The sequence below is a fragment of the Echiichthys vipera genome, assembly GCF_963691815.1.
Source record: "Echiichthys vipera genome assembly, chromosome: 1".
Taxonomy (NCBI): Eukaryota; Metazoa; Chordata; class Actinopteri; order Perciformes; family Trachinidae; genus Echiichthys; species Echiichthys vipera.
The window spans coordinates 16258037-16281292 of record NC_139826.1 but is presented as its reverse complement, the minus strand read 5'-3'; the positions used below and the strand labels follow the sequence as shown (position 1 = coordinate 16281292).

Below are 23256 nucleotides of genomic sequence, written 5' to 3'. Positions count from 1 at the left end.
GATTTTAAAATGCTTGCATCTGATATCCACCCAAGTAATCCTGGATGTTTATTTGAATCTGGCCAGACAGAAAAGCATATTAGATTGAGTTTAAAATACTTGGTAAGGTCATTAAGACATCATATTGGAGGCATAGAAGGCTGGACTAAGATGAGGAGGATAGCAGTGTTGATGAAGTGGTTGTCAAGGACAATAGATGTTGAAATTGGAAAGGAGGAATGAAAGGCAGGGGAGAGATTAGATTCTTCTCTGTCCTGTTGCTCTCAGGCAGAGGCTGCAGCTGTCAATCAATTTTAGCAGCATCTTGCACAAAATCACTAGGGAGTTCCCTCCCTGTGAAACACATGAGACTCACTCTTCCCACACCTGTTGCACAGTGTGATTTGCAGTGTCAGGACTGAGAGTGGGAAGGAGGAGGGGAATTTAAAGAGACAGAAATAGACGTTGTTAAAGATATACAGTAGATGTATTTGTGTTGTCAAATAAATGCCAAGACAGAAAATTAATTATACATATGCTCAGTACTGTTAAAATGTATTAAGGTGGCTGGTAAAATTAAAGGCAAGTCAACTTGCAAATTAAAATGGACAGAGAGAGGTGTCTGAGAATTCCCACGCTCGTTGAAATTTTGGCTGGCTCCGCTGCTGCAGGCTTTGTCTGTATTTAACGGTGGTTAAAACCACCCTGGTCTCGCTCTTGTGGAAGTTGGGGGATGAATCTCACACATCTGCTTCATCTCATCGTTCTCAGATTAAAAGGAAAATCTCTGTCTCCCTCTGTTTCATTAAAGGATCTCCAGTGATCAGCAGCCTCTCTCTGTTCCATCAACATAGGTTCATTTTAGCCAGTCTTGTTGTCCTGTCATCTGGTGTCATTTAATCATCCGCATAAATGTATGTGTGTGTGTATTTGTGTCTACAAGTGCGTTTGAGTAAGCGGTGCAGTAGTAAAGTGCAGAGCTACTGCCCAGGTGTTAAAGCACAATGTCAACACGCAGGGGGCTGACAGCAGAGGGAGGGGGGCAGGAGGGGGGTTGAGAAATGGAGAGCAAGCACCTCTTGTGATCTTGAAGATTTATTTAACCACCATACATCTCCCTCTCTTCCTCTGTCATTTTCTCTCTCTCTTGCGCTCTCTCTCTCTCTCTCTCAATCTGGATAATGCTCACTTTTAAAAACCTTATTTACAGCATCCATTGATTCTGCCTTCAAGAAGTTTTCCACTCCTTGTCGATGGCAGGGCTGCTGCAGTAAAGCATTCAATTTGAAAAGGCTCCTGTTACACAGCAATCCGTCTCAACAGGCCCCTAGTAGACTTTAGCATTTGGTCGGCAGGAGCTTTAGTCAGTAAACCACTCAGTGTGAACAAAGCCTGCAGGCTAAGGATGCTGTTAATCTAAGCTTAATGAGATGTAAGGCTGATTTACTCTCATACCGCTGACCTCTCCATCGATGGTAGGGTAATCAGAAAAGGATCAACAAAGCCTCCTACATGTTATCTCTTTGAATCATGTAATCTGTAAGATCACTTTCTCTAACAAAATAAGTTGATGCTGCAATACTGATGAGCGATAGCTGCAGTTAAGCCAACTTATATAATTGCCAAAATTACTTTCAGGCAGACGCTTGTTGTAATTATTTTTTTTTATCAAACTCAGACTGCAGATCAATTTGAATTAAGCCTGGTGAAGACTTAGACTAAAACCTTTGTGATGATATCAGGTTATTGTGGTACTTCAGCAGGTGTAAAAGTATTGCTCTTTTTTAGGACTGATCTCAAGATGTACTGAGAATTTCTGAAAAGCAATTAAAGTACAGAGTAGCTTTTTTTATTAACTTTCAAAGTTGTTACAAGTCTGTTATATTCCCTAGCTCATGGTGCCATGAGTCAGCCATGCCTCCTCTTTCTCCCAGCCCATATGTTTTCCTTGGCTGTTATTTTCTTCATACCTTATTACTTCTTACACTTTCTCAATGCTTTTCTGCTTTTCAGAAACTACATGTCTTCAAGAAGACACTCCAGGCCTTGATCTACCCAATTTCATCCACAACACCCCATAACTTTGAGGTGTGGACAGCTACTGCACCCACCTACTGCCATGAGTGCGAGGGGCTGCTGTGGGGCATCGCACGCCAGGGCATGCGCTGCTCAGAGTGTGGCGTTAAATGCCACGAGAAGTGCCAGGACCTGCTCAATGCAGATTGTTTACAAAGTAAGGCAGTGGATTCATCCCATAATGCTTCGATTTACAAATGACAAAGACTTGGAAACCCATAGGCATGTGCTCACAAACATACCTTTGTGAGTACAGTGCTGTAGGGGTCTGTGCATATGTGTGTGTGTGAGTGAGTGAGAGAGAGAAAATTAATATGAAATAACATTCATTCTCATTTTGTGAAATGCTTAATGTTAATTTTCATGATCTTACAGCCTGATCTTACAATTCACTATTTTTTGTGCTGCTGGCTAATAATCAAACAATTGATAAATCATTATGAAAATCTGTTAAATCTATAAACTGGCCATGTCTGGGAATCTCATTAGTGCCAGCAATGCTCCTGCGGCACTTCGTCTCTGATGGTTTGCGTTTTCTTTTTGTCTTCTCCCACATTTCTATAAATACCAACACTGTTCTGTTAGTCCTACAGTACATGCAAATTCTGTCATGGGAGTTTGTGTCATACATATTACATATTCCCTTGCACACAAGTGACCTGGTGCTTTTACACTGCTTGTTGGCACTTATTACAGTATCCAATCAGCTTCTTCAATCAGGAACACCCCAGCTGTTATGGTGTAGTCAAATAGGAACAATGTGACATGCAGGCTTCAGGATGATCCTCACGGCAATCCTTGCACACTCTAAGTGGATTAGCTACACCCCGGCCGTCATAAAACTCAATGTTTTATAATAGTTGTATACCAGCATGAAAATGTGATTCATCTTTATCACATTTCAATCTGCACTCATGAGCACACTCTAGATACATGATACCGTGATCAGATACAGTGTATTAACCGACTCTTACGTCTTACAGACACACATTTGCATAAATAAACACACATACACCAACGTTAACAGATAGAGTATTGATTTAACATCCTTTACACATGCTCACCCAGTCAGTCTCATACTGGCACACATTTGGACCTTTTTGTACACTCTTGCAGTATTTAAGAGAAGAGAATATGGCTGACCTTGGTTATTTGAAACATAATACTGGAGGGAAGGTGGTGAATACATATAAAATATTCCCTGACATGGGAGGGATCACCAGTTTTCTTACAGTTCTTCTGTATTATATATGCAGAATACTGAACCAAAACACTGTAACTCTTGGCCTGTTTCAGGGGCAGTGGAGAAGAGCTCCAAGCACGGGGCAGAGGACAAGACCCAGAATATTATCATGGCTATGAAGGAGCGCATGAAGATAAGGGAGAAGAACAGCCCTGAAGTGTTTGAGGTGATCCAAGAGATGTTCGACGTCTCCAAAGAAGAGTTCACCAGCCATCTGAAGATAGCCAAGCAGGCTGTTCTGGATGGAACCTCCAAGTGGTCTGCCAAAATCAGCATCACAGGTTATTTGGTTTATTCATCTTACCATTATATAATCTGTCAATTATGATATACAGCCTTTATTAGCTCTCATTTACTCATTAACCATCAATCAGCTGAAAAGCACAAAATGTTTTGTAACTGATAATGTCCTGCTACTGCTGCAGACGACCCTTGACCTTTGGTCCATGATCTATAATTCTTTGCTCAGTCCTCCAAAGCCACATCAACAAAACTGCCATTTCAAGCCAGGCTCCACTGGAACAAAAAGGTTTTTTCTAATTATTATTTACTTGTTTTTAACCTTAAGGCATTGGTAATTAACCTCTGACACCAGGCCGCAATAATCAATGCATTTACAATTAGAAATAGAAAAAGTATTTTGGGGAGAAGTATTTCGCTGATAATGATTCAATACGATTCACGGTAGGATTTTTTTTAAACAAAATGAGAATGAAGACAAATTATGATTGAAAAGATTTCTTTATCAAAATCAACAAAATATATTTCTCTTTAGGGCTGCCACTAAGGAATATTATTCTATTTATTAATCTATCGAATATTTATTCCATCTTAACAATACATTTTCCTCCAAAATATCAAATTGATTGTTTCATTTAGGCTACGTTCTTTTTATCTTGACAAACTGTTTTTCATTGTATAACTAAACAAAAGCCAAATGCAAACAAAGGTTTACAGGTTAAAATGCAAAACTGTACTGGTTCAAACTGGCAACAACAACAACAACAACAACATGATAAAAAAGAATCAAGCTAAAATAAAAAGAGGGCTTATGATTTCATTTTGGTGGACCAAACCTAACCCATTCTACCACCAAACTCTCTTTTCTAATATAACAGTTTAAAGTTTCTTTAAATATTACAGCCGTTCCGAAGTCAGTGGAAATCGATGGTAATGGAATCCTCTGTGCCATGCATTTTGGCACTTAAAACACTAAAGCAGAGGATATTATTGAAACATTTTAGACTGTTTTAAAAAGTGCATTGCGATTAATTTTTCATTTCAATCCATTTAAATCTTCACAAATTACAATCGATTTATAACTCTTTTTTAAGTCTGCTGATGCATCCTTACATTCCTATTGCTAATGCATTACTTTTGTAGACTATATTTTGCTTTTTGGGTTATCATGTAGAGACTTTGAAACATGGATCTACTCATTTCCTAGAAAAGGCCATATTTCTTAACAACACATGAATTGGTTCTCAGTCAGTGACATACAGCTCCAATGAACACAGGATGCAAGTTGAAGATCCTATCAGGTTGTAACAAAGTTTGCCAAATGCTAAACAGTGGCACAATACATATTAAGCGTCTGAGAGTTCCTGATAAAGAGGCAATGGTGCCTTGACAGAGATCTTTGTCTTTTTTTAAAAACTCACTTGCATGCTGATTTGTACAGTAAACAGCTACACTTTAAGCTTTTTCAGACATCCCATTCAAAATAACATGCCCCTGGGTGCAGTTTGACTTTACAGCCCATTCAGAATGAATGTTACTTGTTGTTTTTCCATACATTTATTCATCTCTTTTTAGGAGCAGGTTAATTGGGGGACATAATGGTTAACTACATCTACTCAGATTGAACAGTTAATCTTAAAGGCAAGATTATTCTTACTTTTTTTAATGCCTAACCTGTTGTCTTTGTTTTCCGGCTGGAATAGATCTGAATCCTATGCCCATATTTAAGTCTAATTTCTGGCACTATTTTTCACACCCTGTGTGATTATATAACCTGTTTATCCAGATTTCTGAAAACCATAAACCTAAAAAGAATCCTCATCATTGAGGATTACGAGGCTCTTCTTCCTTTCACGACTTCATTTATATACACATGGTACATTCTATCATTAAATCACTGAGTCCGTTTATTCCTAGCTCACTGGCAGGAAGAAGGTCAGAAAGTTAGCACTGTAACCTCGGACTCCAATCCATCCCTGTGGTAACTGTGCCAGGCCCAGCTCATTTATTGCTCACCTTGCATTTCTTGCAGCGTCAATACACTGGAGAGAAATAGAAACTGAGTGGGAGGGAGCCAAATAGAGAAGGAGACATAAAGGATGGGAATAGAGAATAAGAGTGTAAGAGAAAAAAAAAAAAAAAAGAAAAACGAAGGGGAGTAAAAAAAAGGGAGGGAGAGACGAAAAAAAACAGGGTTGCCTCGGTCAATTATCCAGGGGCTTATTGAACATCCCATTTTAAAATATAGTTATTGAGTTGTTTTTTTGTCGATCATTAGATAAATACAGACTGGCATTGACTCTGCAGCACTCTCACAACGACCATGCGATATTCTGTTCCTGGCTAATGTGCACATTATGAAGTCTGGCAATGAATATGAACCTTGATCAGACATACTATAATCTGCTAATTAGAAAACTTGCTCTGATCACACCATTATTAAACAAACATGCAATATGTAGTACGAGTATATTACATAACTGTATATGGTGTGTGTGTGTGTGTGTGTGTGTGTGTGTGTGTGTGTGTGTGTGTGTGTGTGTGTGTGTGTGTGTGTCTGTACAATTTTCCCTCAAAGTAATTTGTGTTTTTTTGCATGTTTGTACATAGGAAATGTGACAGAGGAAGTTGTATGCCTACTTTTTCATATTTGCACTTCTAGCCAATTGAATATGGTTGTCTGATTGTCTAACTAAAAAAAATGTCAGAAGCAGCCCCTCAATATAGTAAGGCGTGGGGGATGGGGCTTTAGATGCATTTAGATGATCTGACAATCACTTTGTTTCAAGCCTACTGACCTCTCTATATCTATCTTGCTGTCTCAGACATCTCTTGTACTACAGCAGACATTTGATTTTCATTAGTCCTGGAGGCCAGGTCTTCAAGCCTCTATATCCTTCCCACCAACTCCTGTCAGCATTGAGCTGAGGGATATATATGTACCCTGAATTATTTAGACTGTCACTTATGCATATTTAATGCCCAGTGTCCTTTTTCCCTTTTATGGCGCTGTGAAATACTACTGTCTCTCCCCTGCACCTGTGTGTGTGTGTGTGTGTGTGTGTGTGTGTGTGTGTGTGTGTGTGTGTGTGTGTGTGTGTGTGTATGTGTGTGTGTGTGTAAGATTCTGAAGATTCTGAACCTTAGCCTAAGCTCAGCATCACCATGTTGTAGCAGTTGGCAGACTCACAGGGCTGGAATCTATCTATCGCTCGGATGTAGGGATATATAAATCATAGATATACTTAAAACTTCACACAAAAAAAAGATGAAAAATGGCTGCTGTCAATGAACCAAAGAGCTGCTTGGTTGGCCAGCTTTTGGCAAGTGCACAAAGTTGTTGTAGGCAGTGGAGGCAGTAACAAGACCTTGATTCTTAAGTTGACACCATATAATCAAATAAATAAAATTCAGACAGCTGACTGGTAGGCACGGAAATAAAATATAGAGGTGGAATCATGGGATTGAGGTACTCCTGTAAAACCTCACCCGCCGTGCTAATGCTTCAGTTTTTTTTGTTTTCCAAAATAATATGCCCCTGAGAATTATGTAAATTAAGTTATAGATTAGAATTGTTGTGATGACATTCGGGACAAGCTGCCTTCCATTTATGAAAGCAAAATTTTAAATCTTGAAATGATCAGATATGTCGTCTGTGGTACCTTCATGACTCTTCATTCTTTTCCAACCCTGTCTCATCCCTAGTCATGAGTGCACAGGGCTTACAGGCCAAGGATAAAACTGGCTCCAGCGACCCTTACGTCACCGTCCAGGTGGGCAAGACCAAACGCAGGACGAAGACCATCTTCGGCAACCTCAACCCGGTCTGGGATGAAAAGTTCTACTTGTGAGTGCTCTCTATTATATGTTCAATCCCCACTAAGATTAAGAATCATCTGTTCAAGGGAATCTTTTTTTTTAACCCAACAAACAGCCGCAGATAAAACAGTGTTTCAGTTGATTCAGGTTATGCTGCACAAGAAGTAAATTGCAATATAATGAATGATGGTAAGAAACTTTTCAGGAGACAGCTTTAAACATTTATTTGAACCCAAAATAAGTAATAAATATGCAGCCTTGCACCCCATTCAAGGCTTGCCACGCTTCCCTCAATAAATTCAGTTGCCTGAACTCTGAAAACAGGAACCAGATTGAAAAGGAAAATGCAATTTTCTTTGTAGAACTGTAGATCTCAACCTTGACCCGGGTGCAAGATAATATTTGTCAGTAGTGCTTAGCGGTTGCTCTGCTACGGTTTGAGCATTTCCTGCATTAGGATAGTCTAAGTAGTTGAAGCAAAGGTACACAAACACAACTTTCAAATGATGTCATCCCATGTCTGGCCCCAATCCACTGGTATGCAAGTAAATCTGTATCATCAGATTTTTAAAATTGAAAGTCATTGAATTTCTAGCGCTGAATATGTATGCGTTAAAATTAGGCATCCAAATGTTTTGACTTTGAATTTAACTCTTTATTTGTGAATGTTCACAAATTCAACGTTAAAAAAAGGTCATGGTTAAACAATTCAACGTTAAAAAATTCAATGTTAACAAATTCTACGTTAAAATTTCAATATACCAAATTCAGATGCAAACTACAGTGTATACAATTCAATGTTAAAAAATTCAACGTGCCAAATTTAGCTGCAAAATGCAATGTATAAAATTCAGTGTTGACATCCGGGGGACTAAGGAAGAGCAATCGATTTTAGATCCTAGATCAGGTGTATGTGGTCAATCAAAGAGAGTTGTGATAAGAGTGGCTGGCTAGTTGGCTTATTCCACCACATACTATGGATATATAAACGTAATAATCTATGATTCACCATGCTTTCGTACACTGGTTCGTTTCTGATTCAACGTAAAGTTTAAAGTCAGAGCCAGTCAAACTGACCTCTGCCTCAAGTAGCAGACTGTCGGTCTGGGGACCGGGGGAAGCAAACCGGCGAAGAAGGAAAAACACAGCCGCCAGACGCTCGCAGCTGCCCCAGGTACTGTCATCAGTGGGAGCCGTTATAGCCCTGCTAGCAGCAGCAGCTGTGCCCAGCCTCTCACCCGAGTCACAAACATCTTACCGATGATTTTCAAGCTGCATCTCATACCCATAGACGGATTATCATGACTACAGGCCCTGGACACAAACTCACCAAGGCCCCCTGCCAACACATGCAAACAGTGCGCATGCACGCAAAGGCGCTGTGACGCCAGCAAATGTAATAATGTCAGCAAACGTAATAAACCACAGACACCCACTTATAATACTGACAATGCATGCAAAATCCAGCTCCTGACCCTCTGCTCCGCTCTCACACGGAGCGGTTGTGTTGTTGCCACAACAATATTGCCAAAGCACGAAGAAAAGAGCACAGTACCTTGCTGTGTGTTTGTTTTTGTGAAACAATAATAATAATAACTTTGAATACTATCACAATTAAGTTATCAGTCTGTGATGTAAATAACAAAATCCAAACAATAAAGGCTTCTAACCATTTTTCTAAAAGTTTCTCTATTTTAATTGAGAATCGTTTTTATATAAACTACACAAAAGGTAAAGAAAATATGAGATGTTTTACATATTTCAGCCATAAGCGGTCAAACTGACCGCACATCACTTCACTTCGGTTTCATTGTTACATTTTTCATGCAGTTTGCTGCTTTCATTGTCTCTCTTGCCTCTAACTTTGTTAGCGGTCTCCAGCTGTGCCTCTTTGTGAATTTACTTGTAAGTCAATTATTATATAGCTGTATTATATCGCCTGGTTGGCACCATGGGCAAACAAAAACAGGAGTTCCCCTCCGTGAAACAGAGAGTGGAACAGTTCGGTACTGAAATAATGCGACTGTGTGTAGCAGAGAAAGCCGAGGAAGACTGTCTGCATCCTGAGCACCTTGCGCGCTGGTGTGGGCACCTTTAGTGGGGCAAAGGCAACACCAGAAACTGTGATGTGACTGCTATAACAACACCAAGTACGACGAGGACAACCCGGACAAGATGCGAAGGCGTAGGCTACCCTGCAAAGGCGGTACGGAAGACGGCCGGCCACTGGCGGCCTTTTATAACATCCTCCTCGACCTGGCTGGGATAAATGCCCGCATCTTATTCAAGGAGCACCAGCAGCAGGAGAGCCGGGGAAAGCGGCCGCGGCAGTCGGCACAAAATGGGCAGCAGTGGGAGCAACCACCACACTGCCTCAAGCCCGTGCGTCATTGAGTCATCACACATTACTGATTTAATCTTATAATTTCTAAAACGTTCAAATGATTTTATTATCATAGTACATTTTCAAAACATTCATTCCAATATTTATTTTTTTTAAATTGTACCGAAACCCCCCCCCCCCCCCCCCCCCCCAAAAAAAAAAAAACAACCTCTGAATGCCCAGGGCCCCTATTGGCTCTGGGGCCCTGGGCACACGTCGACTTTGCACATGCGGTAATCCGTCTATGCTCATACCTCCTGTGGCGGATATGATTGTATAAGTGCATACTACATTACCGGCACCTTTGAAAAATAAACAAGGAAATATAATGTTTGTAAGAACGCGTCCAGTCGGGAGCCATTTGAGCTCACACAGCAGTCACTGCCACTCACGTATTCATGAACTACATCAGCATCTAGGTAACAGTCTGAAACAACTCGTACCTTGATCTTATCTTAGAAAATAACCAAAGATATTTATCAAGGGGGTTTCCCAAAAGCTACGGCTATATTGACCACTGAATTACAGCTACCTAATGTGTAGACTCGTAGGGAGCAGTAATGGAGTGGTCAATATAGCCGTGGGTTCTGGGAAACTCCCTTGATTATCACATAATATAGTTCACACTTATACAATCTTATCTGCCACAGTAGATATGAGATGCAGCTTGAAATTCATGGTTAAGATGTTTGTGAATCTGACGAAAGAGGCTGAGCACAGCTGCTACTGTTAGAAGGGGGATAACGGCTCCCATGGATGACAGTAACGGACAGTTTGCTGCTTGAGGCAGTGGTCAGTTTAACTGACTCTGACTTTAAACTTCACTTTAAATCAGAAACTAACCAGTGTAGCATGTAAGCATGGTGGATCATAAATTATTATGTTTATATATCAATAGTATGTGGTGGAATTAGCAAACTAGCCAGCCACTGTTATTACAGCTCTTCTTCATCGACCACATACACCTGAATTAATATCTAAAATGGATTGCTCTTTCTTGGACAACACAAATTTTATACATTGAATTTTGCACCTGAATTTGGCCTGCTGAATTTTTCAACATGGATTTTTAACTCTTAATTCTTTAATGTTGAATTCTTTAACAGTGAATTTGTAAACATTGTATTTTGCACCTGAATTTGGTATATTGAAATTTTGATCTTTGAATTTTTTAACCTTGAATTCTTTAACATTAAATTTGTGAACATTGAAAAATAAAGAGTTAAAACATTCTGATACATAATTTCAATGCATACATATTTGGTGCTAGAAATTCATCTCATCTCATCTCATCTTCATCCGCTTATCCGGGGTCGGGTCGCGGGGGCAGCAGCTTTAGCAGGCGACCCCAAACTTCCCTTTCCCGGGCCACATTAACCAGCTCTAACTGGGGGATCCCGAGGCTTTCCCAGGCCAGTGTGGAGATATAATCTCTCCACCTAGTCCTGGGTCTTCCCCGAGGCCTCCTGCCAGCTGGACGTGCCTGGAACACCTCCCTAGGGAGGCGCCCAGGGGGCATCCTTACTAGATGCCCGAACCACCTCAACTGGCTCCTTTCAACGCTAAGGAGCAGCGGCTCTACTCCGAGTTCCTCACAAATGGCTGAACTTCTCACCCTATCTCTAAGGGAGACTCCAGCCACCCTCCTGAGAAAACCCATTTCGGCCGCTTGTACTCGCGACCTCGTTCTTTCGGTCATGACCCAATTTTCATGACCATAGGTGAGGGTAGGAACGAAGATTGACCGGTAGATCGAGAGCTTTCCCTTCCGGCTCAGCTCTCTTTTCGTCACAACGGTGCGGTAGAGCGACTGCAACACCGCCCCCGCTGCTTCGATTCTCCGGCCAAACTCACGCTCCATCGTCCCCTCACTCGTGAATATGATCCCGAGGTACTTGAACTCCTTCACTTGGGGTAAAGACTCATTCCCTGGCTAGAAATTCAATGGCTTATTCATTTCAAAATCCGATGACAAAGATTGACTTTTATACACTGGGGCATCACCCATGCCTTTGCTTTATTTATTTTATTTGTCACTGTAACCTTCTGGATCAAGGTGGGAATGACATGTTCTCTTAAATAAAAGAGAGAGCAGCTAATGGCATTTATTTTTAATCATTCAAGCAGTGAGTTGGTCAGCACAATTCATTTGGAGGTTTCAGTCTATAGTTCTAGGTCATATCCATGTAAGAAACTTTAACAAAAAGGTTATTTGCAAAATTATTGTTAGAGTACTATTTGGTTTGTCCATATTGAGATTTTCTGTATACGTGTGTGCGTGAGTGTCGAATGCCAGTTACAAACAAGGCTCCACACCTGTATTGAGACTCCCGTGGCTGAAACTCTTTCCCATTACTACAGGGATCTAGATTAATAGAGCGATACATTACTGTGTGCTTGGCAGAGAGCAAAGTCCCAGACAAGTGGAGTAGCAGCAGCCAGTGTTTCCAACTGAAAGGGATTTCTTTAAAAAAAAATACTGTAGATACTATTTCTATGCCTGTCGCACCCAAAATGTCATTAGAACAAAATGTAATCTGTCGGTTTTAATTCCAGAGCCGGACAGTCTGACCCCATCTGAAGTGCTTTAGTCACCTCTGTTCTATTTAACACTCATCATTGTGAAATGTCTGTCAGCTGCTTTGATGCAAGTGGGACCAAAGAGACGGACATAAAACTTTCACAAATAAATAATCCTTGCTATGAAGGCTAAACAGTTATTCTTGTAAAACAAACAGCTCTTCTCTGATGATATTTAAAATATATAGATTGGGAGGAACTATAGAGATGATTCTTCAGACAGCCCATCTTCACATTACACACTCACTCATACACACCCATGTGCACACACAAACACACACATTCTCTCATTTAAATCCAAGCAAGAATAGCTCTCCATATGATACATACAAAATGGTCAGGGAGGTTTTTGAATTTGTATTTATGCTTGAATTGTGCATTTGACTGTTGTTCTGCTCCAGTAAATACCCTCAACCTGATGTGCAGTCACTGAATATTCTATTGCTAATGCTGTTGTTGTGATCGTTTTGACCTAACATAATCATCTTCCAAATTGCAGCGAATGTCACAACGCCACTGACCGCATCAAAGTGCGCGTGTGGGACGAGGATGATGACATCAAATCGCGGGTGAAGCAGCATTTCAAGCGTGAATCAGATGACTTCCTGGGCCAGACCATCATCGAGGTCCGCACTCTGAGTGGAGAAATGGACGTTTGGTACAATCTTGGTATGTTTTCCTTGGACTTCGTACAAGAGATATTGATTTACTCCATATAAGGGTGGCTGTTATTTTGGCACTGGCCAGATAAAATGTTGACCTAATGTGATATTTTGAGTTATATATTTATTGATATTTTTTTGAATCCAGTAAAACGCAGAAGTGATACCAGAGTTTTTGGATTTATAACCAAACAATATGACTTTTTTCCGTTTTACAAAAGTATTAGCCAAACCTTGCAATTGTCTTATGTTGTCTGACTGGAAGCAGCAAAGAGCTTTGCCGAATTAAAAAACAGTCTTGGATTAAATTACCTTCACAATATGTCAGAGGTCACGGTGATGTCTTCAATTTGCTTGTTTTGTCTGATAAAACAGCAACTCGCCAACTCGCTAGAACCAGAGTTTGTTTGTCATAGTACAGATTCATTTTCTGTCAATTGAGTTGATTAATGAATGAATGAATCAAATTGATGCAGCTCTACTTGACATTTACAATATGATGTTTTGATGATTATGACACATTCCACAATATATGTAGGCCATTAACTTATGCATTTGAATTAAATTAAAATGAATTCTCCATGTCTTCCTCTATACATGGTCAGATAAAGTGTTGTCCACTTGAGACCAACATGACTATCCATCTACCTATGTCCAAGAAGCCACATATGTGGTTCATTTTGGGTGCTGATGCTTTTGATGCAGGGTCTTTCACTGTTTCCGCTCTCTTACATAACTGGTTTCTCCATGTTGCATGAGGTTGAGTATTATGACTGGCGGCTGGTGCCTTTGTTTGCCTCTTTAGCTAAAAGGATGCGATTTGTGGTAATTTTGACCCCTGACCACTGCTGCTGCTCTGCGTCTTTTTAAATGTCCACAATAAATGTTTAAACAGGCCATTGCTGGTGTAGATGTCCACCCCTCAAGCTGCTCTCCTCTCTAAGCCTCTTCAGCTGCTCTTCAATCTGGGCTATTGTGTTTACAGTGCTGGCCTCTGTAGCTTTGTCACATTATTATTATTTTTTACTTATCTGTCTCTTGATCAACTGACTGTAGGGGAGATGAATTGTCTTTGAGAGCAGAGAGAGGGACATTTAAAGTCTATCAAAAACCCCAGCTCTTAGATCTATCAAAATGTCTATATCTGCATCTGTATCTCTCTGCAAGAAACATAGTGAATGTGCATATTATGCAGTATGTGTGTTGATATTTGCATGCTCAAATAAGCTCTGTTCCCCAGACATACTTCCCAACATAGCCAGTGATACTGGTTTTCTGATATATTTAAATTGCATGGCTATGAGCACAGACATCATGTAATTTGTGTTTTACAGGACATGATGTCATGTCATTAATGTTCTGTGTTTTATGTGTGTATCATTTATATATTGTTTTTAATCTTTTAGTGTTTTATGTGGTATTCTGTTATGTTGGGGTGAAGGACAGATTTCTAGATGGACAGTAATGTTGCCTATTGAATTGTACAGTCTTTCTTTGGGTGCAATAAAACTTTAACAATAAACTTAAACATATTATTTAGTAGGTCTTTCGCTTGCTCCAGCATAGGCGATTTTTATGAACAATTTCAAGGCCAAACTAGTTTTGCAAAGACTGAACAAGAGACTGGCAGCTAACAAAGATGCTACTGTATGACTTGGAATAGAGATTATGGAGTGTAAAAAGTAAGAAAAAACTTCACTTTAATAAAATAGTTTCTGTGTATTGCGGTAGACACATGGAGGCTAACCTTCCTAATATGTGGCTCATAATTCATAGTTACTTTTTATTTATGACTAACCCAACTTGGATTTGTGTTACAGATAAAAGGACTGACAAGTCTGCAGTATCTGGTGCCATCCGACTCAAGATCAGCGTGGAGATGAAAGGGGAGGAGAACGTGGTTCCTCCTCACGGCCAGTATACCTGTTTACATGAGGTAACCATCGTCATGTAATTCAGCAATATGCAAAATTACTTACCACTCCACTCATTATCTTTGGGGACCTAAGCATTAAAGTTAGCAAAGACAGGCGCTAAAGAAAACATTATTTGTTGTGATTACATCAGAAAGCTAACTAACACGAACAACAATCGATACTTACAGCACTGTAAAAAAAAGTGTCTTCAGATGTGATAAGGGTCTTCATTTGCTGGCATACATTGCCTCTTTTAGTACTTGTTTTGACACTGTGCTCCATCACCACAACCCATTATTTCTTATCTCTTGTACCACTCACAGAACCTGTTCCACTACCTGACCGAGGTGAAGAACAGCGGGGTAGTGAAGATCCCACAGGTGAAAGGGGACGAGGCGTGGAAGGTCTACTTTGACGACATATCTCAGGAGATAGTGGATGAGTTTGCTATGAGATACGGAGTGGAGTCCATCTATCAGGCTATGACGTGAGTACCACCATGATCTATGGCCTTTTACCCCACCAATCATTCATTGTCTCATTCAGCAGAGTGGAGGAGAGAAGGAGAGGAGAGAAGGAGAACTGGAGGAGAAGAAGAGTAGTAAAGATGTCTCCTCAGCAGAATCAGAGCTTTGGAGGACTATCGAGCTCCTAAGTTTGATTGATTAATTGCCGGTCTCCTGGAAAAGCTCCCAACCTGCCTTGGTCACATTGATCATGGACACACATAAACAGTCTTGTTTCCCTCTGTCTCTCTGATCCTCTGTTACTCTGTCCATCCATAAATGTCTCTTTCTCTTTCTCTTTCTCTCTCCCTCTCTCTTTCTCTCTCTCTCTAATATAGATCAAGGTCATGCAACATTACATCATGCATCTAACCATACCTATCTATTATCTATCTATATACAGCAGATGTTGATAGCCAGATTTACTGCACTTTCCTTGACATGCAGCATTAGTTTTTTATGTGGCTCACTGAAATAGTTTTTCCCTATCCAAAATGATTGTACTTTTTTTTTTTTTACCCCTTTAAAAACATTTTCTGTTACATACAGTTTAAACTGTGCTGTTCTTGAATATTGCATTTACAATATTTGACACCATCTTTGTCATCCATCTACCCCGGTCTTAGCTTCCATCAGGGACATTTCTCTTACTTCCATTGTTTTGACTTTTTTTTAGGCCTCCACATCAGCGACAGCAGTGGCCAGAAGCGTTATGGTTTTGGCTTGCCTGTCAGTCACATTCTTGTAAACACGATATTACAGGAGCCCCCTGCAGGGATTTTCTTCACATTTGGCACACTTGTCCACTTGAACTCAAAAATGAACCGATTAGATTTTGGAGGTCAAACGTCACTGTGACCTCACAAAACACATTGTTTGCTTCTCTTTTAACGTATGGATGTAAACAAAAGCGTATTTGAATTTGCACAGATAATGTGCTCTGAGCAGATATGCACTGTATTTGTGGTTGGTTAACTAATAACTGTCTCAATAGTACATCCAAAATGATAAAAAGAGCTTTTTAGATTTAAAGAGTGTTCTCTCTTTTTATAATAGATGCTTTAGACCAACCTTATATTGATCGGGACTATACCCCATTATATATAAAATATATAACTATAACATTTATAACAATTCTGACTTGTAATTTACGACCATTAAAACCTCCTTCTATTCCCACCAATCATTCAAGATTGATAATTGATAATTGATAATAATTTAGGGACATCGTTCAAGTGTTACATTATAATTTACAGTATGTTTTTTGTATTTTGCGGACATCTAAACATGGATAATACAGATTTTTTTAGTAGAAGCCCTGCCCACTAATGGTGGAAATCCAAATACAGATAAACAGATGCAGACAGTAGCTTTGGATCGCACCCCTTATCTCTTGTTCATTGTTTGGTAATGGCTTTTAGTCAGCAAGTAATAAGGATGTATTGAGTATATGTAGCAACACCACATTATGATTGCAGTGTTTCAGAGTTCCTGTTTTAAAATCTCAAACTGCATCACCAAACTGCACCTTTAAGCCCTCCTTCCCTTTTAGAATATGCTTGTTGGACAGTCCCAGTAGCAGACTGTGTAATTAGCTGCTGCCTTCGTAAATCAGACTTTAATTACACACACATTGTTTTGGCAAATTGAATGAAAAGCACAGCTCGCATTTGTCTTTCCTGTCCAGAAATCTGTCCACATGCATCCCTTAAGATGAGGCAATATTGAGAAATGGTGTCGCTTTTCTGGTCTTGCAATGGTTTTTTTTGACATTATGTAGTAGTATACTTTACCCTGTTTCTGATTTGTAGATTTTATATTCACTAGGCCCCAGGCATGTGCGATCAAACACGCCATCTCTCTCACTTTTCTGATTGCACTGATTATGACTCAACCTCATATACCCCACAGCGGCTCCTTTCTTTATCGTCCTACTGGCCCTGTAGGGCAAGCATGTCATTGGGTTTCTGTTGAGCCCTGTAAAGCTTGATTTAGCTGTTTCTATGATTCTTCAACATCCCTCAATTATAGCCATGTGTCCACATGAGTAGGGATGGAACTGCTTCAATAACCCATACTGTATATAGCAGTATACAGTCTTTGTGTCCGTGCTGCAAACTGGAGTGGAGTTGCTAGGTGACAGACTGTTGTTTCAGTGTGACAGGGCATTGCAGCATGTGAGGGATTGTTGGCTTATTTAAGTGCAGAAGTGAAGCATTAAGTGGCCTTATTACTAGCTTTCTCGGGATGAGGTAATGCTTCAGGTTTGAACCTTGCTCAAGCTTAGCTTCTCTCATATCAGTGCTTATAATGCTTCATCAGGAATTTATGAAAGACCTTACCTTTCCGTTTTAGTCATCATAGAACCATGACTCCCAGTCATTCCTGGCGTGATGGCTGCATAAATCCCTGCAGCTGTGAAGACTCAACTATCCTCCTGTGCCCCACACAACAACCCCCACCATACTCCTCCCTCATGTTCGTTTTTCTTCATCTCACTCTATCACCACTCCCTAACTCCCTCACCTCCCAACCTCCTGTTTCTCATCATCGTTTTCTCATTCCTCCCAGCCCTCTGAAACCATAAAATGATATGTGAGTGTGTGCGTAGTGTGTCTTATCCACTGGTAAAAACCAAGGCAGGGTAACACGAGGAGAAGCAACATTTTCCTCTTGAAATTGGCTCTGGAGATCCAGCTCTAAAAGCACCATGGGAATTCAGCGGATGCCATCACCACTCTCTTTGCATCACTCTCTTTGCTCGCCTAACCCCAAGTGCTCCTGGGTAATTTGGAGGCTGAAAGCAAAGTAATTAAATAGGCCTCCTGATGAGAACATGTTTGCGTTTCTATTTGTGAGTACGTGCACGAAAGAATGTGTGCATGGGCTGCATTCAGGAGGGGGAGTAAATCTGTAATCATTATAAGGTGGTGCCTTTTCTAACACTTTGGCTTGATGAAGCAATGACTCACTGTGCAGGGTGTTCTTAGTTTATACATCTCCATACTCCAGGCTCAACATCCATCTTCACAATACTTATGGTGGCCTCTACGTGATGAAAATAATCATGGAAAACCTGTTGATTTCACACATTTACCCTAATATTATATATATATATATATATATATATATATATACATATATATAAATTTTGACATTTTGTTATATAATCCAACCTCTAATTTCTGTCTATAGTACCTGAAAGTAAGGGTGTGAGTAAAATTAATATCTCTCTTTTTACATTTTAAAGCAAAATGATGTGTAATGTAGGCTAAATGTAAGGTTGATACAAAACTCACAGATTACAGCCAAATAAGTATTTCCATATATTTGAGAATGAGCATAAACAAATGCTGTATTTATAAAACTCAGTTGGCTTTAATCTATTAGGCATCTTTACTGCATCCAGATGTTTGGTTGCTATGGGTCACGCAGAGGCTGATAAAGAAGCCCTCACATCTATTATTGCCTGCTGCATTAAAATAAACTTACAGGTTATTGCATATGTACATTTTCATATGTGGTATCTATCTAGAATAACATGGTTCTTTGCCTACTGTATAAACGTGCATGTAGATGGTAGCTAGTCCCTTATGTTCACTAGGTACAAGTGTATTACAATGTGGGAGGCATTCCACAATGCTTTTGAAGGAGCAGAATGAAATGTTAAAAGGGGCATATGCTCTTCGCTCAAGCAGAGATCCCTGCTTGAACCATGCTCCAACATTTAATTACTGCTGGGAAGCACTGTTGCAGATGTGTGTCTGTTTGTGCAGGAAAAGAAAGAGAAAGATCATCGCAAATTGAAATAATATGTGCCTGTCTCATTGTGTGTAGTTTAAAATTCAGGGAGTTAAAGTGGCTCTGGAGACAGGAGAAAGGAAACAAGATTTATCTAAACTGAAGACATCAAGTGTGCAACAGTAAAAAGGCCTCTGCTTCACTACCTCTCCTGGGAAAGAAGACTTGTATCATGAAAGTGCAATTCATAATATTGAGAGTTTTTTGCTGGTTTGACATATGTGGATTCACCTCATTGGAAAACACTTACATGTGCTTGAGTTTGTCTTAGCTGTGTTAGTTAAAAAAGGAAACAAACAAATAAGTTAAATGGCGCTCAATAAAATTTACGTTACTATATCCTGTTCCCCTGAATATGATTGTACCTCAGACCACACAGGATCCCTTGATTTACTATCAAACCTGCTTGCTCCATATATTACTTTGCAGCCTTATGCCATTAATAGTATAGGTTATAACTGTGATTTATGACATAATTTGCCATAGGTAGTCATTGAAGACACTTTTTACTACATTAGCTGGGCAGTGAGCTACTTACACACTAACTCTTCCAGCAGAAGTAATTGTTTGGAACATTAAAATATGTTCTCTCTTCAATAATGAATAGGAATAATGAATTAAATAAACAAGAAATACTTTACTGCAATATATCTGCTCACTTTTTTTACTAGGGTTATTGATGGAGAGCAGCACGGTATGGGGTATTTTTTTGACGTATATATTTGAAGGGAAATGTTTCTTAACCCTGAACTTTGTTCTCTGTGAGCTCTCTGTTCTCTACCTTTGTGGATTTTGAGGATCACTGAAGATATCACTGATTTGAAATTATGTGGTTGATGTGGGGTCTCAAACTGTCTCTATTTTTTTCACGTTCTTTCTATTGACCCTTGGCGGAGAAATTATCTCTGAGTCAATGTTTCTTCTCCTCTGTAGGCACTTCTCCTGTCTGTCCGCCAAATACATGTGTCCCGGTGTGCCAGCAGTGATGAGCAACCTGCTTGCTAATATCAATGCCTACTTCGCCCACACCACCACCACCACCACAACCACTGCCTCCGCCTCTGACCGATTTGCTGCCTCTAACTTTGGGGTAAGTGCACCTATTATTGTCTTCGTTGCCTGGCATCTAAGGATGTTGCTGCAGTGATGTATAATAATACTGTGTAGTGGTAAATGAAAATCTCAGTTCTATAGTCTCCAGTTAGACTTACAGAAAGTAACATCTGTTGTTGTCTTGTTGCCTGATATTGAACCCTGACCTCACAGTTTTTCTTCATTTCTCCATTGCTTCATCATTCTTATTTAGAGTTATTTGTCTAAAGCAAGTTATACACTTGAAATCAACAAAATCTCAGAGGGCTTTCCAATTGAACTTTTAATAAGCTAATGTTGTAAGGCATCAAATATTATTTCCAGGCAGCAAGCCGAGTCTGGCAACATAGCTAAACCCCTACGTTTTGTTCCAGGAAGTAAATATGATTCACAGCAGGCAAAGCGATGCTACAGACCACACAGTGTTATACAGTTTTAGACACAATGCATTGGGTGTGGTGACACTGAATTATGGAATTTTTTATCCTAACAGAGGGAGAAATTTGTCAAATTACTGGACCAGCTGCATAACTCACTGAGGATCGACCTCTCTAAATATCGGGTACGTATATGAACTTTTTTCATGTGGTGTGTTTGTCCACTGAAATCATTATCTCTGTGGCTTTTGTCACTTCAAAACAAGGATATTTTTTTTACAGTTTGCTGCAAGAATTCACCTTAAGTCTACAATAATACTGTCGTATGTAGAAAGCCAGTTTACCCTTTAGTATGGTTTGTTTATTATTTATTATTATTATTTATATCCAAACTGACTACTTTTGGCAGAGATGTTGCCATCTAAAGTTCCAACCACCCAGTTCATTTGATAGGCTTCAAGGTTGATTCCACTCTGTTTACAGTACAGTCGGGCTGGGAGCAGCAATCCATACAAACTTTATTGTTAATGCCAAATGTGTGTCTGCTGCCCTTCAAACGTGATTATTGACTAGATTGTCTTCGTTCTTGGATATAGTTCAGTTAGTATTTTCTGCGTACTTGCCTTATTTGGATCACACATTATAGTTGCACAGGACGTTAATGCCAGGTGTTAACGTGTTTTGGTGGTGGTGGTGTCATACCAAGAATGACATTTGATTATGTCACATAATGCCATGCTCATGTTCATAGTGTTAACACCATATAGTATATGGCTTTAAGGACTTCGTAGATTTAAGATGTGATAATGAATTCACGGTGGTGTGGTGGTTAGCACTGTCGCCTCACAGCGAGGGGGTGTGACGCCGCACGCACGAGAAAACCCGTGCGTGGGTTTTCTCCGGGTTCTCCTCCCACAGTCCAAAGACATGCACGTGTAAGGTTAATTGATGACTCTAAAAATTGCCCGTAGGTGTGAATGGTTGTGTGCCCTGCGATAGACTAGCGTCCTGTCCAGGGTGTACCCCGCCTCACGCCCAATGTCAGCTGGGATCGGCTCCAGCCCCCCCGCACGCACAAGCAGTTGAAGATGAATGAATGAATAAATATAAAATGATGAATGACTCAATAATCAACAGCTCAAGAAATAGTGCTCCTCATAGTCACATAAATACACCCTGCCATGAGTATCCAACCCTTTGTCTGCTTTGGTGGCTCATGGATTTAGGGTGTTGGACACCTTGGAAATATCTGTTAACTAGCCTATGTATGGCTACTTTTCTATATGTAGCCTATAGTGTCTACAGATTGATTGGATATTGGCTAGAAATAACCAAAGATCCTGTTGTTACAAAATAATGAGCAACAGCTACTTCCTGTAATGCACACTACATTTATAAGACAATAATTTATTTTGACTGCTATGTGTGTTTTATTTAACTCAAAGTTACATTCTCAGGTCTGTTGCTTTTTCTTTGGCAGAACCCGTGGTGATAAGCTGTAATTTAGAGACCAGAAAAAAACAAGCATATTGGTAGCATTTGCTCTGCCTACCCTCCCAGGCAGATCAACCACTACTGGTTGATGGAAAACACATCACTTACTTTGTGCTGCTTGTAATTTTTCCAGTTTGTGATATTGCAAATACAGGGGCTTTTATCAGTGGGCCAAAGGCTCAATCACCATTGTGTTCCCTCATTCTGAGATAGATAGTGACTTAATTAAACATTTATTTAAATGAAAATGTTCTAGAATATCATTTTATTAGACAATATATCATATCAAAGTCATTTGCTTAATCATCAACTGCTAGCTGTTTAACCATGCATACTGAAGCAGTGGTGTACAGAGGGGAGTGGAGAGAGGGAGGAACAGCCAAACTCTATAAGCTACTGCTGCGATGAGACAAGGTGGCCTGCAGGAATAGCCAGTAGCTTCCTTTTCATAATCATTAGGGTCATTTTTAATGACCACATTTAAAAAAAAAAAAATGACATAACAATCTTAAAATTATCTGTACAAGCTAATCAATTCTATAAAACAGCTGTGCAACCTTATCTTTGTGAATGTTTCTGTCAGTTTTTGGTGATACTGTGTTAAATCTAGTCTTGTAGAATTGCACTGCATTACAGTATAATGAAATGTGTCTCTCAGTTTTTTCCACCCCCACTTACATACATGAAAAAATACAGGAAAATACAGTTATCTGTGTGGCGTAGTCTTGTATTTAGTGATTGTCACTGCATGATGAGCAGGAGGAAACTTCTGTTAGCAACTTCAACTGTACATAGTGAATTTTCTGGTTGACCCGGTACAACCATATGTATGTTCAAATGTCTTTGATGTAAACTGTTGCCTGCCACCATTTGATGCTACAGTAAGATATGCCATTTGGCACGGTATACTCCGATAAAATAAGATCATTATCTTTTGTATTGTAAGGACATACAGTACATGTAGTTGCAAGAATGAAATATACCTAAAAAGCTATATTGCTTTTTTTTAGTATAAAATTAAAATAAATGAAAATACATAAAAAGCTTTTGTTTGATAATGTTTTTGTACCACCCTTACCCCTGCACAC

The 23256-nt window shown here is 39.7% G+C and overlaps 1 protein-coding gene across 1 annotated transcript in view; it reads left to right on the top strand.

The window, feature by feature from the left end:
• Positions 1-23256, top strand: part of unc13c (unc-13 homolog C (C. elegans)) — a gene marked incomplete at both ends in the record, with an annotated part of 98156 nt that overhangs the window by 22261 nt on the left and 52639 nt on the right. The window contains 8 exons of the mRNA XM_083916659.1: positions 1993-2212; positions 3352-3579; positions 7244-7385; positions 12820-12989; positions 14803-14918; positions 15222-15385; positions 20139-20295; positions 20791-20859. Coding sequence (XP_083772785.1) covers positions 1993-2212; positions 3352-3579; positions 7244-7385; positions 12820-12989; positions 14803-14918; positions 15222-15385; positions 20139-20295; positions 20791-20859 — 1266 coding nt within the window. The remainder of the gene's footprint in view (positions 1-1992; positions 2213-3351; positions 3580-7243; positions 7386-12819; positions 12990-14802; positions 14919-15221; positions 15386-20138; positions 20296-20790; positions 20860-23256) is intronic.